Source organism: Zosterops lateralis (genome assembly GCF_965231275.1).
Source record: "Zosterops lateralis genome assembly, chromosome: Z".
NCBI classification, from domain to species: domain Eukaryota; kingdom Metazoa; phylum Chordata; class Aves; order Passeriformes; family Zosteropidae; genus Zosterops; species Zosterops lateralis.
Window position 1 is genome coordinate 62,682,165 of NC_139800.1, and position 19,125 is coordinate 62,701,289.

At 36.8% G+C, this 19,125-nt stretch overlaps 2 protein-coding genes across 7 annotated transcripts in view; one reads left to right on the forward strand and one right to left on the reverse strand.

The window, feature by feature from the left end:
* The window catches only part of ARSK (arylsulfatase family member K), a 51,911-nt gene that overhangs the window by 10,892 nt on the left and 21,894 nt on the right, over window positions 1-19,125 (forward strand). For 4 of the 5 annotated variants that reach the window (XM_083884570.1, XM_083884572.1, XM_083884574.1 and 1 more), the window contains exons 7-8: window positions 862-1,086; window positions 1,169-1,429. In XM_083884570.1, the coding sequence (XP_083740696.1) occupies window positions 862-1,086; window positions 1,169-1,429 (486 nt within the window). Of the gene's footprint in view, window positions 1-861; window positions 1,087-1,168; window positions 1,430-4,539; window positions 5,663-19,125 lie in introns of those variants that run through there. The other variant, XM_083884571.1, reaches the window with a different exon arrangement.
* Window positions 5,787-19,125, reverse strand: part of PCSK5 (proprotein convertase subtilisin/kexin type 5) — a 225,664-nt gene continuing 212,325 nt past the window's right edge. For both annotated transcript variants that reach the window (XM_083884563.1, XM_083884562.1), the window contains 10 exons: window positions 19,042-19,125; window positions 18,372-18,567; window positions 15,889-16,106; window positions 14,652-14,888; window positions 13,955-14,185; window positions 12,179-12,356; window positions 10,915-11,132; window positions 8,928-9,043; window positions 7,416-7,602; window positions 5,787-6,837 (listed from right to left, as the gene is read on the reverse strand). In XM_083884563.1, the coding sequence (XP_083740689.1) occupies window positions 6,434-6,837; window positions 7,416-7,602; window positions 8,928-9,043; window positions 10,915-11,132; window positions 12,179-12,356; window positions 13,955-14,185; window positions 14,652-14,888; window positions 15,889-16,106; window positions 18,372-18,567; window positions 19,042-19,125 (2,069 nt within the window). In that variant the 3' untranslated portion in view covers window positions 5,787-6,433. The remainder of the gene's footprint in view (window positions 6,838-7,415; window positions 7,603-8,927; window positions 9,044-10,914; window positions 11,133-12,178; window positions 12,357-13,954; window positions 14,186-14,651; window positions 14,889-15,888; window positions 16,107-18,371; window positions 18,568-19,041) is intronic.

The following is a 19,125-nucleotide window of genomic DNA, read 5'->3' on the forward strand; positions in this document are numbered from 1 at the left end:
AATAAAACCCATTTTAGATATGAATAAACCTTGCTAGCCTTCATACCCAACAGTTTACTATAGAATTTACAGTGTAAGTGCATCCAAAGATGACATTAAACCTGAAAGGAGGATGGGTTCATTAACTTAGCAAAGGAATATCTTTTAGGAAGGGTCAAGTGAAAGAAGTGTGATGAAATCTTTCTACAGGAAATGGACAAATGATCTGGGCAAGCGTAAAAGATGTGATAATGGATATCCATTCTTACCTTAGGAGATACAAAACTACTCAGTATTGGACAGAGAATCAAATAAAAAAAACCTAAAATTACTTAGATGGAAATCACTTTTAAGAGGGAATATTTGAACAGTTATCTGTGATAAATCATGCAAGAGACAATTCTGATTGGAATTAAACATCAGATAAAGTTACCTCTTGGGACTTTATCTGTGATCTTTTAGGTTTCAACATTTTTTACAGAAAAAATGTTCTTTTCAAATCAGTCTGGAAGGCTTGCTTCTTCTAAAAGGTGTCACATGTACACTGCAATTGCCTGAAGAATGAGTGAATAAAACTCTACTCCTGCCTGATGTAGTTAGAGCAGAAGAGAAATGTTTGCAATCATGATTAAGGAATAAAAGAGCACCATCCATTAAAGGAGACTATTGTGATCAGTTTTCACAAACTTCTGTTAAAGGTTGAATTATATATAGGTGATACATTTGATCAAGATGGTGGGAAGCTTGCCTTGGGAAGTTTCTTAAGGTATTTTTATTGAAAGCACATTTTATTATCAACATTCAGACACAGGTAGCATTATGTTAGGCTTTTTAAATCATAAAAACTGCAGTAGCATTTTGGTTTTGTGCATCTTTCCTTAGATATAGCAAGAATTCCTGTCCCACAGAACCTCAGTGGATATTCTCTTATACCACTGCTACATGAAAAGAGTGAGAACGAAGCATCACCCAGAGGGCCTCGGCCCTCATGGGTACTGAGTGAGTTCCATGGGTGTAATGTGAATTCCTCTGTGTATATGCTGAGAACTGGCAAGTGGAAATACATCACATACTCGGATGGCTCTTCAGTACTGCCCCAACTCTTTGGTATGCTGCTCTTATGTCCTGACTGACTCATTAATTTACTTTATTACAAATTGAATCTTAACTGACTTTTTGTTTGTTACAGACCTTACTGCTGATCCAGATGAGCTTACAAATGTTGCCATAAAATTCCCAGTAACTGCATATTCCTTGGACAAAATACTTCACTCTATAGTAAACTATCCAAAGGTTTCTTCTTCTGTTCAAGAGTATAACAAACAACAGTTTATCAGTTGGAAACAAAGTTTGGGTCAAAATTACTCAAATGTTATTGCAAACCTTAGATGGCATCAAGACTGGTTAAAGGACCGAAAAAAATATGAGAATGCAATTGACAAGTGGCTTGGTAAGTAGATACAGACAACCTGGATTTCATATTATTGAGGATATATTAATGTTATGCATTTGTAATATTATGCTGTGTTTCAAGTCTTGTAATTATTTTCTTATATAACCTATTTAAAGTAAAGATTCCTGAACTATTACTGCTTTGTGTCAGAAAGCCAAGAGCATTTTATATAACCAGCCAGCACAACAAAACTGGAGTTTGGGATGTTATTGTTCTGTAAGTATAAGTGTATACAGAAAGGGTAGTATGCAAATACTAACTGTGCGTATGGAATACTTAGCTGATCCCAAAAGTACAGAGTATTAAACATTTGATCTCAACAGGAACTTCCATTTATAAAGAAAAGCAAGGATTGTAAAATTAATGAAATAAAGTACCAGTTACAGTGAAATTTGCTGTGAGTATTAAAAGTCTAGATTGAATACACATTCATCAACTTTAGAGAATCTGTAGTAGTTAAAATATAATAAAAAAATTCATAACCATACAGGTCTGAACATAGAATTGGTTTATGGAAATACTTAACTATATCAGCATTCCTGTGTTACATGGGGTTAACTCCCCATGGTTTCAAGGTCTGCCTTCTAATCTCTTGCTTCTGGATCTGGTACTTACCACTCTCTGCTGTTTAAAATTCCATAATATGCATAGGCTGCTAATTGAACATATGTACAAGTAAAGAAGAATCTGATCTCTGGTCATCATCATAAATTAAAAAACAAAACAAAACAAAACAAAAAAACCAACAAAAAACCTCCTCTCTTGCCAAACGTATGAGTAGAGCAGTTCTCTGAAAAATGATAATGTGATTTGCATAACATAAAATAAAAACTGCTTGAATGTAGTTAGATTCTCCAAGTAAATGATTTAATGTGCATCAGTGAGTGGAGAACTAAACCTAAAATGTACACAGAGAAAACACAATTGAAGTTTGCAGGAAGAGTTAACAGAAAAATACTGTTTCCCATTTTTCCTGTGACCTGACAAAAAAAAAAGTAGTTTTGGAGAAAGGTAAGATTTAAATAACAACCCTTAAGATAACACTTAAGGGAATATGTAATTACAATAGTCTTAGGTTTACCAATACTTAGTCACCATCATTGCTGCTATAGTACCAGTTCAGAATGACATTATACTTCATACATAAAATGTTTTCTGGAATCTGTTATTAAATGCTCAATAGTAGCAGTAAGCCAGTAAAAATAAACATAAAAATGAGACATGTTTTCTGATGGCTATATACTCATTTCATAAGCAACTTACCCCACAGAGTTAAAAAATCTTGAAAGCCTGTAGCACATTCCATTATAATTTTTATTAAAATGAGTTCAGGTACTGTTGAAATTACTTAAACAAAATAAATGGGCTGTATATTAGATGAACTATTTATATCCATATGAAAGTTTATTCAAGAGAAAAAAGAATAAAGAAATTTCCTCACTTTCCAGAAGTCTGGACAGAATGCAATACATTGTCCAAAATGGAGTAAAATAAAACTATGGTGAACTGAATGTGTTTTGTGTGTGTGCTTTTTAATGATTGAAGGTAGAGAAATTGGTATTTTGTCAGTTCTGTGAACAGTGCTTTCTTTGAAGAGATGAGCTTTTAAGACTCACTAATGTTAAGTTTACAAAAGTTCCATTTGTGATACTCTCTGCAATGGAAGAACAAATCAGGAAAAAGCCTTGCAACCACATCTTCTGCCACAGATTGTGCAGAGAAGCTGAGTGCCTGCCCACAGGCTTCTTGAAAACTCAGGAAACCCCATGATTATGCCAACTCACAGAACAGAGCTTCTTGTTGTTCAGGAGACCATCTAAAAACATTCTTCTGCTGGGTAACGTGGCTTCCAGTCTGATTGTAATATAGAATATGTATCCTCCAAAAACACAAAGTAGGAAGAGAAATTATTGAAACAGAAGGCTGCACTTGCTAGTGTTGTATTTAGAAAAGTTTTAATATCTGTTGCTCCTGAGGAATAATTACAAAGATTTGTGTTTTCCTGGAGACTAGAACTTTCTAAATGTTTGTGACAATAGGAGTCAGAACTGGGAAATGGAATGAAAGGTAACAAGGGCTAGAAATTGTGGTGGTCCCTGGACCATTCACAGAGGACAATTCACTGCCTTGGAGCGTGTTCAGTCCCTAGGCTGTCTCAGTTTTCAGGGAATCTCCTTTGGGAAATTTCTTTGAAAATTTTCCTTGTGGCTCAAGGGGAGAAGAAATACTTCAACCCATTGCATAGAACCTTTGCAGTCCTATGGTAATGTTTCATACCCCATTGGTTATTCCCCTTGTTCCTGGTTTTTACCCCTCCTGATTGATTCTTTTTGGATCATTCCCCTGATTGGTCCCTTTCCCAATTCCTTTCCCCATTGCAAAGTTGTGAAACCCCGCCCCTAGTTACTCTATGTAATCCCTCTCCCCTGGGATAAGAGGCTCTTTCCCTGTGAACTTCATGGATTAGAGAAGCTTTCCTTGAGATCGGAAAGACCCCGTCTCACTTTTACTCCTGCGTCATCCAGGGTGACAAATGTGGCTCTGCTGCTCAGGCACCCTCACAAACAGCAAATCACTCTGCACTTGATAGTGCACCTAAAGGCTGATCACTTTGCACCTAAGGGTGCACAAAGAACTGAATCACTCTCCACCTGAGAATGCCTGTGCCTCTGTCAATCTAGGTGTCTTCTTAACGACGCTTCCAGCAAGGAAGGTCACGGCACCTTCACCACTGGACCAGACCGCGACAAGAAAAGATTAAAAAAATAATTGGATGCCTTTATTTCAGGAGAAAGTGTAAGAAACTTAGATTAATAGAAGGCACAAAATAATTCAGAAAAGCAGAATTTCCTTTGTGTGCTGTTGTGTTCTCTGTAATTTTTTTACTGCCTTCCTTAGTTTTACCAGTGTTCCATGAAGTTTCTTTAGAAGCACGACTAGAATTACTCCCTTGTGCTTTTACTTTCTTGGTCTCCTTGTAGACTGTTAGCAGGGATTTCTAGTTGTAGACACTGTAAATTGATACAGATTCCTAAATTTGTGTCCCATTGAGTGCTATTTTCAAACTTAAGACTTTGAAAAATATCAAATGTGATTTTCTTTTACAGGAGATGTTGATGCTCTTCTGGGCATCCATTATAGGTGTTGATATTTGACTGGCTGGATTGGAATGGATATGCCTGCTTCCCCAACAAACCTAATTTAAAGCTTTCTTCAGGAGTCTGGCAAGTCTCTGACCAAAGGTGGTTTTTCCTTGCTTTGTCACATGGGCCCCATTGCCCCCGGGAAAGCAGGACATGGCAAAAGGGCTGTGTAACCAAACTCCTGACTATGGCACCATGGTTTGAATCATTTGTTGCCCCTGCCAGGTTCATCTGGCATTTCATAATAATATAATTTCATAACTTGTGAGCCCATAAAGAAAATGCATATTATTAAATCTGTCATTCTAGTTTCAGACTGTTCAGGAATAGCTAGGAATAAGCTTTTGAAATGCAAGGAAGTGTGTCAAAGCACATCCTCACAGTTGTGTTATGCTTCATTAGCAACAAGAATAAAACATATTGTTATTTTAAACAAGTTTAGAAAACCAGGATAGCAGTATCATCTTTCAAACTGATTTTTACTCTTCTTTTCGTCTTCTGGGTTTTTTTAGATTTTAAAGTGAAAGATAACATATCTTTCTGAAGTACCTTGCTGTCAAATGTTACTTTACAGCTTTTGATAAACATAGGTACTTTTTTCAGATTTTATGAAGTCACATTACCTTGAATTCCTCTCTTTTACTGAAAGTGCAATGACTAGAAGGTTAAAATTAAAATTGGAAGCACTAAAACTCCCCATAAAACATCTTTAATCTTACAGATGGAACTATCCTGAGATCTTTAGGCATATGTAATACTGAAAATTCCACTGAGGCATTGAGCCATGAAAAGCTGGTATTTTTACACAATTCCTTGTAAACACTAAATCTCTATATCTAACCTTATTGTTTTTAGAGCAAATCCTTACTGGAAACCTAGAGAAACTCTGAGATTTAATGAAATGTAATGAATAACAACATATATAAGATGGTTCAAGAATTTATTCTTCACAACAAACAGCTCTACTTTTCTTTAGAATTAAAAATGTTTATTTCTATAATAGTAATAAAAATTACCAGAAAAGTGCAAATATCCCCTTTGCCATTGTCTGAGCATCCTGAGCCATTTACAACATAACCACCACCTGCTTATGGTGCCAGATGAGTGTATGTGTGTGAGCCATGCTTACAGACAAATTGCCCTCCATTGTAAACTGAGAAATTAATCTGTAAAATGCAAGATATTTGAGAAACACTGCAGTTGAGATTAAGCAGAGACTGATATATAAATTTTTTTGTTCTATTTCATACAAACTGTGAATAAAATATAGTTACGAGAAGTAGTCACAATCCTAAGTCTTAAAATATCATGTCATAGTTACACGAATTCACAGGAAAGTACAGTGTAAAGATTATGAAGTGGAGTGGAATGTATTTGCTTCAGGGCACACCAGGTGATTATGAAGAAAATCTAAGTAAATTCCTCCAAGTTGCCTATTTTATTATGAATTGCTGAGTAACTCTAATCACTAATTAGTGAACTACTGGCACACTCTCCCAGTGGCATTCATCAAGTAGGTACACCTATCTTGCTTATCACATTTCTGTAGTGATTGGCAGGGTTCTCCAAAATGGTTTGAAGAGAAGTTTGTGTTAGTTACACAAATACATTTTGGGAAAGGATTATTCTCCACACAAATGCATAGAAACTTGGTCTCTTAACCATATCTGGAGTGCTACATAAGAAGCCTAGAAAAGATTTATTTAGAAAAAAAGCTTCTAGAAATTATTCTTCTTTCACAAAAAAATTTGGAGGTTAGGATGCTACCAAGTAACTAAACATATTAACTAAACAGCTATAATTTCATAGAAAAAACAGTAGAGTAGGACTAATTTACTATTAGTGAATTAGTAAAAAGTTATCTAAATGAATAACTTTCATCATCATATTCTAGCTCATCTTCCTCATCATCCTCCAAAAGTCCATATTTAAATTTGTGATAAATCGTGCCATCCTTGCCCATGTATACAATGTCATCTTCGTCATCATCATCTTCATAATCTCTATCTCTGTATTCAATCACTTGATCCTCGTAGTAACTAGGATTCTTGTGGTAGTTGCTCATGGAGGAAGGAAAAGTTTTGGAGTGATTTGTCAGCTTCTCATACCGTCCTTTATTGACAGGCTGGGTTTTGGTTCGTGCCTTTCTCCAGATGAATATAATGGCTCCAATGACAAGCAGAAGCAAAATGCAAATGATAATGAAGAAAATAGTTTTGCTGCTTTGCTTGGGGGGTGGAGTTGTCCGTAATACACAGTCATCTACAACAATTAAAAACAAAAGAGCAACAAAAAAAAGGATGAAATGAGCTTGCATTTGTATGTGTGTGTGTGTGTGTGTGTGTGTGTGTGTGTATCTTAAAAGTCTGCTACAGTGTGTCCAGTGCAGTAATAGCAGTCAACAAAATACCTAGCTTTTCTGGTACCACAATGGTGGTTTTGTTGTTCTTATGCAGTAAGGATGTCAATAAGGTTGTTGGGATATCTATTCTTCATTACTCAATTTGAAATAACAAGAAAGAAACAGAAAAGCTAGCAGGCACACAAATGTGATGATTCAGATGTCTGTTCACAGAAGTAAGCTAATTCATAAACCAGTCCGTTTATGTAATGCCTGGCCATTTAACATAGTAGTTGTGAGTGTGAGAAGTAGCCATCTCCAGCACCAGACATAATGGTTGTTATTTGAGTAAAACCTTCCCTATTTTTGATGAAGCAGTAGAAACACACTGTTAACCAATAGCACATTTTCGCTCTAGTCCAGTTTTCAGGCAGCATAATGTCAGCATAACCAACCATAAAACACTTAGCACTATTCCTGCTCTTCAGCATGGTCCTACCTTGTGTTACACTGCAGTCACAGCACTCTGGGGTTTCAGCTGGGTCAATGTTGCTGCAGCAGGGCAGGCAGCGGCTTTCCTGCAGGAAGAGTTGCATGCTGGCTGGACAGACGGTGCAGTTTAGAGGACCAGGTCCCTTGCACTCAGTGCATGAGCTGTCGCATCTCTCACAGTGGGGTTTATCCTCCTTCAAACACAGAACACAAGCAATGCACCTCTAATTTTGTGTGATTTTGACCTGACCTGGCAGTTCTGTCCTGTCATGCACCATTGTGGTTGTCATCTTTGGGCACAATGAGTGTCAATGTGAAAATACAATAGCAAATTCAAAATTTCCTATTTTCTGATTTCTCAGTGATCTGCTTGTAGGATGTAAGTGTTGTGAGAGCTTAGAGATTTCTCCTACCTAGTCAGGATGTTAAAATTTACTCATGCTTTTAAGCTTTTTTTGGGACAGAAAAGTAACTGCATGGAAGAAGCAGTATGAAATATTCGGGGAAAAAGCTGAGTATGAATTTTCTTTCTACCCAGGGAAGAAGCAGAAGTAAGGAATAAAGGTAGCTGGAAATCTTTTAGCAAAATAAATTTCTCTTAGATTGTGTTGCTTTTTTTTTCTACAGAAACAGCTTAGATTCAAATACTCTTCCTAAAGTCCAGGCTTCTGGGAACCTCTGCGTACAGAGATTACCAGAAGTCACCGTGATCATGTCTGCCTTGCAGAATGCTCTGAAGTCAGCATTGTTTCAGTGTTTCCAGTGTGCACAGTTCCTGGCCATGGGACATGTTCACTGTGAAGATCTAGAAACTCTAATAAACTTTTGCCAAACTTGCAGTTAGGATTGCAAGGATGTTTATCCTGGATGAAAAAACCTGTGCAAAGTTGCAGGATCATAGTGTTCATAACTTCTTGAGTTGAAGCTTTTGCAAAGACCTGCAGATTTGTGTGGTCCCCAGCCTCATATAAGGCATTTTTCTCAGATTCAACACTATGAAGTAGGACTGTCAGGAAGATATTCCAGGACAGAGACTCCAGGGTTTGTATCATCCTAGGCATGCCTTGCTGCTCTATTCTTGAATAAACATCTTTAGAAGGCAATTGGTGTGGAAATCTGGAAGGTGTAGTGCCCAGATATATGGCACGGACCCAAATCTAATAGTCCTGCTCAACTAAATATACAGCTGTTAAATTTCAGCCTATCCTTCTACTAGAGCTTTTTGCCAGCAAAGCTGTCAATCAAAAATGCAGAAGGATTTCTTACAGAAAAGACATCAGAAATCCAAGAGGAAATCTCAGTTCTACTGGAAGAAAAACCACTGTATCATTAATAGAACTGATATGTTAACGTAGTTTTGATATCTTTGTTGACTATAAGGTAACCGAAGAAAGAGAAATAAGGCTTCCCCTGCCAAAAGAGGAAAAAAGTAAGCATACTTAAAGATAGGCACCATTAAAAACTCAAGGAAGAGCAATGTGTCATTTGTATTGTGTACAAAAAGTCTTCAAATAGATACCTCTTGTTCTGATGTCTCCTGGACTCTGTATTCACCTACAAAACAGTCTGAGTTGCACATTCCATTTAATAAACTGTAGCTCCATACACAAGATGTGCAGCTGAATGCTCCCTTCCCTAGACAGGCAAACAAAAAGACAATATTACAACTGGAAATGTCAGTTAACTTCCTTAAAAAAAATCATGCTGACCACTGCTATGAAGCAAAAGGATGTTTGTCAGTGGCAATGATCATCATTAGTGAAGTGTTCCACATGAAGAGGTTGGTATTAGAAAAAGCTTGTGCCTAGTCCTGGGGCTTTATGTGCAAACAAAATTTATTTCTTGGATGTTTTGATATTCATTAAAAAATGATTTTGTAATCAGTTGTACAGGGAATTTCTGTCATATTCAGGAAAATAAATTAGGTCAGAGCACTGAAGTAAAATTGTGGAGAACCTTGCCAAATGCTGTCCTTCACAAAATCCAAACTTATTTGCCCCATTAACTAACCATTTTCAATCAATCATGAATTAAGAGATGTTTATGTTTGAATGGAAAAATAAATTCAGTTGCATAAGAAAAAAAACATTATTTATTAGGTACAGCCAGAGCACCATATACACCTTGTGTGTCAGAGACTCTTTTTAAAGATAGATGCTGTATGCAGTATTTCTGTGAAACACTGAGGTAATGGGTTTGTCTTAAGTGTCAAGATGCACCCATCCATTTCCTTGAACCTAGACATTTTCTGCCATTGTCTGAAAGGAAGAAAACGAAAATGCAAGGAACTGACATTAGCAGAAGTTATACTGCTGAAGTTAGTAACCTTCTATAACATAGAGAACTTTCTGTATTACTGTGCATAAAATGATGATAAAAATTCTGTCCCATAGTATTTATGCCAAATAATGTGAAAAACAGAGGAGGTGGTCTGTAAATTAAAATGGCTATCTTTTTCTTGTTGCAAATCCAAACAAAAATATTTCTACTACTTTTTATAATGTTGTTATGCAATTACATTGTAAAAATTCTTGAATGTGTCTTCATTCTAAGTGTAATTTTCACATATATTGTTGTGTTGCAGTTAGCCATCTGTACTATCCAGTATATCCACTATCCAAAAACAGTTTGTGTGTTACAATGAGATATGATTTTCTAAGCTGCAGATTGGAACCCATTAGCTGTAATCTCGTGTAAAAAAGGTAACCAAATGGGTTCAAGAGGATTACTGCTTTTTGTTTCAGAAGTGGTTTAATTAGGAAAATGAGAAACCAAAAACAGTGTCTCACGGAGTAAAATAGACAGTCTCTGAAATATAACATTGAGAAATACATAACTATATTAAAAGCAATAAACATCACATTTGATTTCTGTTTGCCTTTAGACCTAAAGGTATGCTTTAAGGATCTTTACTCTTCCCATTGTAGGCTGTAGGGATAGTTGGAATTAAGTTCCTTCACTTTCAGGGAATATCTGACAATAGGACAGCTCAAAGAGTGAGATACTTTTCAATCATTCTTAATATTCATGTGAAAAATGGGGTCCATCTCTGTAAGCAAGTGAGCCCATGTTTTTTGTGATAGGCCTGGCTGATGGAAAATTCATTACTGTTGTCCATTTTTTTCTATTCACTGACTTGGCAGCATGTGACTCAGTCTTAGCCCTCCCTATTTAGTCGCTGTCTTTTTATTTGTGCTCTGTGCTGTAAGCAGTTCTGGAGAAAGCTTGACAGGAATTCATATACTTGCTTTCACCTCAATTAACATAAAATCAAAGGAGAAGTGGTGCAACAAGTCACCAAGAGCTGGGAAAAGTTCAGTAGCTCCTGGGAGAGGTCTGCTTCACCCACTGTGGCTATGGACATGGACATGTGGCTAAAGGCATGGACAGACAGGTAGGACTGTATGTGGTTTATATCTTTGTGAAGTGTTCTCAGATCTTGGAGCCAAGATTCCAGGTGTTTTGATGACCCCTTTTTTTGCTCAAAGCAGAACATCTACTTTTACCTTCACAAGTTGAACAGGAAGGGTGGCACCTCTCACAGACATTGTCATCCTTGTTTTCATAGTAGTACTGAGGACAAGAGCTAAGACATTCATTTGTGGAGTGTAACAGATAGAAATATGTATTACAGGAAAGACAGTCTGTAGGCTGAGGCCCCATACACTCCTTACAACTCTTGTGGCATCTCTCACATGATCCAGTGGAATTTTGTGCAAAATACCTGAAATAGATCAGATAGGCATAGCTTGGCATAAAGGCCAGCAGTGACAGGAAAACCAACATCTGTTTAATTCTTAACTTTTTACCATGATTACGTCCATTTATGTGAATGAATGTAAATTACATCCATTTATGTACATGACTGTAATGTACCATTCGAAAATGAACACAGGTATTTGTAATCTCAGTGAAAATATAATTAATTTCATTCCCTTTGGCCATTGGAATTCAGCTACAAAGCACAGCTCTGTATAGGGTTTACAGCAAAAATTTCTAAAATTTGAGTTGAATTGAGATATAAAGTATTGAAGGGAGAGTTTGTGTGATTTTATTGAGATATGGTCATTAGAGTTCCAGTTTAAGGGATGGACAGCCAGTGTGATCCATTGAACTCTAGTTTTAAAACAAATGGACCTAAAAGAGAAATCACAGATTCACTTTCTAAATTTGAATTTCCTGAAAGAACACTGAATTCACATTTTGAACTGAAAAGGATTATTTATAAAGTTTCTCTCTAGAATTATGAGTGCTCAGTTCAAAGTTGTTTTAATAATTTTTGTTATCACTCACTATAGGCAGTAACTCAACACACACAAAAAAAAAAAAAAAAAAAAAAAAAAAAAAAAAAAAAAAAAAAAACCAAACCAAAAAAACACAGAACAAAACACCTTATCCAAACTTCATATTAAGTGGAGGCCACAGTGGTGGTTGGATGCTCTTCTGCCTGTGCTCAGGCTGACTGACATATACTGACATATAACTTAGTACACTTGTTCTGGTTCACAGTGTTTGGTATAGAGATAGCCAAGAGCATCCTCCGAGTGTAAGCATGTCCATACCGTATATATGCAGTTCCCATCTGGGCACCAATTTTGGAATTTTCTACTGTGAAGGGAGTACACCACTAGTGTACAGTGAAAATACAAGAAATTTTCTCCTGAAAACGAAACTCAGTTCTGTTTCACACTGATGTGGAATGCTGCAGTGATCTAATTTCTCAAAACTCTCTCTGTGATGCACATCTTAGGAAAAGGTCTTGGGCCTTACCCTGCTGGACACTGGGTTACACATCCTTTTCCTTGTCTATACCAACCCGGTTTGCATGAAAGGCACTCAGAGCTGTGTTTTCCAGTGCAAGTGTTACAGGTGCTGTGGCATGCAGAACATTGCCCCTCCATGCTGTCAGCATAATGTCCATCTGGGCATATTTCAACACAGGTTCTGTCTGCAGAGACAACAGTGCAAAGTAACACATCATATTCAGTATTTGCTACTATAAAACATCTTATGCAGCTGTACCAGAGCAAACTCTGTATCAGCAGGAGGTGCTGATAGATAATGTATCAGAACAAGAAAACCCAATGTTGGGGTACACTAATTATTTTTATTCTTGTCAATTCATTAGTCCTCATGTCTTTGTTTTATGCACATTAGCAAGCTCTTCAGGACAGGCAAGTTATTATCTTGGTGAAAAATTAGGTAGTAGCATAATAATGAACAGCAGATGTGATTTCCTTAGAATAACCAAAAGCAGTAAGGCAAATTTTTATCTGCATTGCTGTTTTCCCTAGATTTCACTCTAAGCATCAATCTAATTTTATTTTATATAGATGATGGATCTGATGGTAAATTTGAGATTTAATGACATTTGTGTACTGGTCTTTACCCTTGTCTGTGGCTTCTGCTTTACTTTATGGAATTAAATGTCTTTAACGCTGCAAAGCCAGGTAAATCCCACTTTTTTCAGTGAAATTACAGTAGTTTTAGTAAGAATCCTGAATAAGAAGTTAGTAGTAATGTAATTAGCTGCAGTGCATACATCTAATAAAGTAATAAATTACATGTTGCTTGTGCTTATTACATATTTGTCTTGATAATTTGCTGCTTAGATTGCAGTTGGGCAAAAAAAGATACTTTCAGGTTTGGGTTTTTTGCATTTTTATCTCAGTTCCAGTATGTTTATCTGCATTTCTCCATGAACTTTACCACTAGTAATGGTGCAAAACAGCTGAATGTGTTGTTAAAAAATGTAGGTCTGATGCAAGACCTCAGAAATGTAGGAATGTAAAATCTGCATTAGAATTAGACTCAAACAACTTTTAATTTGCACTATTTTTTTTAGATCTTTCCTGCATGAAGGATTATTTAATATTTTTTCTCCCAATGATTTTTGTTTGCTTTTAGAAGAATATGCAGAGAAGAAATGTTTTGGTGTGGGGATTTTATCGTGTTTTCCTATTTTGTTTCTGCAGCTGTATAGTCTCAAACCTACTCTTTGCTCCAAAGTCGGGGAAGTAATTTTGCACCTCAGTCATCCACTAGATGCTGACTTAGTGATCCGTTGTAACAGATTTAAGTGTTCCTTTAAGTGTTTAAATGTTCCTTTAAGTGTTTACATGTTCCTTTGCTCATCAGGTTGCTGCAGGGATTAAACAAGCCAACATGAAAATGTGCATCTTTTATGGATACATTAACAGCAGCAACAACAACAAACCTAATGATAGCCCTCTTTTAAACTCCTTGTAAGAAACAATAGAAAGAGTACCTACCAAGTAAATAAAACATATGAGTGTTTCATTCAGTCATGGTGTTTGTTGCTATTTAGAAATCCTGCATTCGCCCCAGCGAGTGGCAAGCCCTGCCTCAGAGAGTTTACACATAGCTCTGCTGAAGAAATTCTCTCTGCACAGTTTAACTACTTGTCCTCCTTACATTATTTAGATTGGTTGATGCAGCCCAAATGCTTTGCAAATGTGATGAAAACTTGTCTATTCCATGCTGTCAGTGTAGAATGAAGTCTAGAGGCAAGAGAGAGACACTTACCAAGAAGGTATTGGTTATTTACACAACTAAGACACTGGTGTTCAGTGGGTCCTGAGCAGCGGAAGCATTTTTTGTGGCAAGATTTGCAGGCATGAATTTCCTCAATATAGTATTCAGTGGGAGGGCAGTATCCAGATAACACACAGTGCCCATCATGGTTCAATATCCATCCATTTCTGCAAGTTAGGCAGGCAGTGGAAGAAGAACAACTCTGGCATGTCCTGTTGCATGCTGAAAAGGACAGACAGTAGGAATTTCACCATTTCTGGATTTGTGTCAGTGTTATTACAGCTTTAATTTTTGAAGGAGCAGTTGGAATCTCAGGGAGATTCCTTCAGCCTGAGGGAAGTAATTTTCAATCTTATGCAAGTAGTTCCTTGGGTTTTCTTTTGCATCAACACTGCTTTTGCAACAGCCAATAGAGTCTCCAGCAATTCTCAGCAATTCTGCAGCCATTCTCTGCATTTCACCACAGCGGTTGCCTGTAATAATAAACATATGTATCCTGGCTACCTCCCTCTCTCCTTTCTTCAATTTTTGCTGTTCTACAATAAACCTGATTGTTTTTCTGCATTAGCTATCCTCTTCAAGACACTAGTAACGACATTAGCTGTCACACAGATGCCCTTAGGGGGTGACCTTTAAACAGACCCACTTGTATCTCAGTACTCTTCTGAAGAAAACAACAGCTACCGACCTTGGCAGTCTTGGGTGGCTTCTTCATAATAACTCCCTTCAGGGCACTCTTCAAAACACATGCCATTGTAGAGGACAAACAAGCTAGAAGTGCATGCTGTGCAGTCATCAGAATCCGGTCCATTGCATTCCTTGCAGTCGACATGGCAGGGAAAGCAGTAGTTGTCTTCAGGGTAGAAGTGTGAAGGACATTCCTGCACACAGTTCCCCTCATGCAGGAAAAACTCATCCATACACTCTACAGGGGACAGCAGAAAATAGGTAAGCAAATGTGCAGCAAATTCTGACCTGTCCAAGTGTGAGAGAAGGTACATCCTAGGAAACATTAAATTCTGGATTGTCTGTCATTACAGAAGTCATCAGAACACCTTGAAAAGGTAGGACTTCCTTTTTCAAATCTTTCCCCTCCATTGGCCCAACCCTCAAATGATATCTTCTATGTGACAGCAAGAAACTGAAGAAAAGTAATTTGCTCAGCTTTGGTGATATTAACCAAGCCAATTGACACTAATATATAGATGGCCTTTTTTCTGACATTTTTCTGCATTATGAACTGCAAAATCAGGAATGTACATATCTGAAGTTTTGTTTAGTTTATTATTTAAATTTAAGTTTGGCTAGAATATATAACCTAAATATCTTTGCCTAGAGCTGTGAATAAGTTGCCATTTTATTATGAGTATTAGGTTTAATATGTTTATGGTATGGTTAGTTGATTATTGTTTTTTTATTTCATCCATGTTTATGTTTCCAGAATGGCTTGCTCAATATTAATGATGCTTAATATCTGGGGGAGCAATTTTTGGGGTCGGCATTTAGACTCACCTGGGTACCAAAGATAATATCCTAATATCTTACTTTACAAGGATTTCTTTCTCTAACAGGACTGTTGATTTGCAAAAATATTAAAGGGGTGCGAAGTTTGACTAAACTACGAAAAAACCATTCTGTATTTCACATTGGTGCACATATCCAAGTTTTTAATGTTGGATACACTAGATGAAAAATAAAATCAAACCAGAAAGAATCTTGAAAAACTACAGGACCAGGCAAAGCAATGTGAAATCTTTCTAGATTAATCATTTCATCTCATCATAATCTATTTTAGAGATTAACAATGATAGGGATATCACTTTTTTTTTTGCACATTACTGAATTTGGATTTGGTTTTCTGTCAGTCTCTCTCCAGACCCATCCAGGTGGATTTTATTCTACACAACAGCAGTTCTTTGTAATACCTGTGCATATTTCATCATGAATACATTCCTGACACATTTCAGGGCAATGTTTGCAGATTCCGTCAGAGGCAAAATGCTTCTCTGAACAAGCAGATTTACATTCCCAGTGTTCCAGAAGAAAAGGACTTTTACAGGACAGGCATTGGGTTGCACTTCCCATACACGTCTTACAGGATCCACTGCATTCCTTGCAAGTCTCAGAATCATTAAAATATCCCCTATGGAATGAAAAAAAAACACAAAGCAAACTGCTGGTCACTCCAGGCTATGAGAATTACAACCCTAAATGAGACTCTCTCAGTACACACACTTCACGAGATCAAACATGTTTCTCAGACAATTTTTTGCCCATCTTCCACTTAACATGCCCTGTGTCTAAAAGCAGAAAATTTAAATGGTTAGTGCTGTGTGAAGGGCTTTCCTTTCTTTTTGTACCTGCTGTCAAAGTTATGTTGAATGTTTATGTCCTTATTTCCCCCTTACATAAGATAGAAAGGTATATAACATTTGGGAAGGCATTCAATCTCTGGTCTTGTGCAGCTGACCTGCAATACTGATATTAAGGAAAGAAAGAGAAGGGTAACCTCAGTGGCTCTAGTGAGGGGAAAGAAAGAGATGACTCTGGAAATGTAAAGGCTAGGAAGAGTAAGGGCAGGGATTAAAAAAAAAAAACAAAAAAAACAAAAAACAAACAAAAAAAACCCACCAAAAAACCAAAAACACAACAACAAAAAAGCAGGATATTTACATAATACCTTCCCTTAGTGAGAACAGGCTAGAGATGGCAAAGATGGAGTACATTTTGCAGGTATCTGTGGTGTGGGAGTAAATCTGGACAGCCACACCTGGGAGTACTAGTCATAAATATAGAAAAAAACCTGCTTATTGCTTCAGGTGAAGATGCATAGAAGAGATGCTGAATTCAATCTGTTTACACTCTCAAAACCAAATTGTTACAAGGTTAAAGGGTAAGTCTACATTTTGAGATGGTTGCTAATCCACAGAGCCATTGATGAAAACTAAGAAGTTGAGACAGAAAGTACTCTCAGAATATGTACTTTACATTAACAAATTCTTTACTCCTTATAGAGGGGTGCTTCTCCTTCCCTTCTTGGACATGATCTTTCCAAAGAAAGTCGGGGGAGATGCATTAGGAGCAAGGTTAAGGAAAAAGTAGGAGGAGCCATGCCTGCCGCCTCTTCTCATTTTTTTTTATCCTCCAACTTTGTCAAGGTCCTGCAACTACTTCTCACAGTCCTGTCATCTTTTCTTGTTCCAATGTTGAGTACTCAGTTAGCCCAGTCTTTCAAAATTCTTGTGTCAGAAATTAATCTGTCATAAATAAAACCTTTATCCCTTAAAAACATGTCCCAAAACCCAAGCCAACTCTCTTAATAAAGAGTCTCATTTTTTGCTCCAGTGGAGAGTAGTTGTGCCTCAAGAACTTTTCTGCAGAATCTGAAACTGGAGTTTAAACCCTGTGAATTTTGCTCAGTGATGGGAAGCCATTATTTACAGTCTTGAATTGGGAAAAAAAGGGGGACAATAACATCTGAAATGACTAGTGCTATATAAAAAAATTTAATTTCGTTATACTGACTCTGAGCAGGATAATTGGGAAATTAGTACTGACAATTGTGTTTTAACATATTAATGTCAAAACATAATTAATGGTTGTATACCTCAGTTTCTAATATTAAAAGTTGTTTCTGAGGTAGAGTAGGTTTTACTGCAATTACCTTGCACTCACTGTGACATTTAATGAAGAAAACTTGTTCCACTAGCCCTCATTGACATATTTGACAAAATTACCAAGCAGGCAGAGGCAGAGAGATTGCAAGAAAAGCAGGAGCTTCATGTTTTTCTGAAGAAAAAAGTTAACCAAGAAAGGATTTTTTTTCTGCACAGCACTGGTTTTATGTATATATACATAAGATTAATGCTGATGAAAAAAACATAGAAAAGAGAGAACTCGATCTACACATACATATGCTTTATCTAATATCCATTTTATAAAATAGGACTATTTTTTAATCCCACATATAAAAACATAAAAAAATAAACATGAGCTAAAGAGAGAAACACACATCATTAAGTGCTGTGTTTACATATCAGGACTCTAATACATCACTGTCTGAGATTATATCTCTGCTCTGTACTACTTTGAGAAAGGACCAAACTGGAGAATGTCTAGAACCTTTATTACCATTTGCCATGAAGTACCATGTTCCTAATAATTGTCATTGAGAGCTGTTCCATCTTTCATAGGATTTAACGTCTTACTTTCACTTTTGATTTTTTTACATTTTCTCTAACCAAAAGAAAATACTGTTTATTCAGGCAGTCTGAAAACTACATTCACCTTAGTTTCTGGTAGCTTGTGTTACATTAAAGTCTTCCTTGGAAGTTTAATAATAGATCTGAACTTTAAAGAGAAAGAACACAGAGAAAAAATCAGGGATGATATAAGAGTGGTTACTTACTCAGGGCATTCCTGTAAACATTTGCCATTGTGGAGGAAGAGTGGTTGGTTCTGTTCAGCCTGACACTTCTGACAGTGCCACTGGTCAGAGCACACCTCACAGCCATCCCCGCACATCTCGCACTTTCCACTTGCAACTTCGCCAAAATATTTTGGAGGGCACGCAGGAACACAGGTATTGTAGATAAGAAATTTTCCTGGTAGAAGAGCAACCCAGGGGAGTAAAGGCATCAATTAGAAATGTATTTATAAAAAAGCTTTCAACTTCTCAAAATTCATCTTCGATTCTTAAAAGAATGAATAAAACATGCTTTCTTTAAGACATTTCCCAAAATATTTTGCTCAGACTTCACTAACATTGACAGTTAGAAGGAATCATCAAGATTATCTAGTATGTCTCACTGAAGAAATCCCTATTCAGTAATTCCTACATCATATCTACAAATTTTTGTTGAAAGGAAAGAAAAGGAACACCATCAACATGACAATATTTTAACCCATACTGCCAAGGGTATGCCCTGTTGGCTGAATTCAGCTGTTAATCGTCTGATTTCCCTTTAAGCTGTCAAGGGACTTTCCAGTGGCCCCTGACAAAAACATTCTGTGGAAGCATGTAGGATACAAAATATTACAGTCACTTGCAGACTTATCCAAGGAAGCTCAAATGTTACCTTCAGGACATGAAGTACACTTGTCAGGGTATTTCTCACAGGTCATACACGAAGAGTCACAGGACAGCGATTTTCTATTTCCAT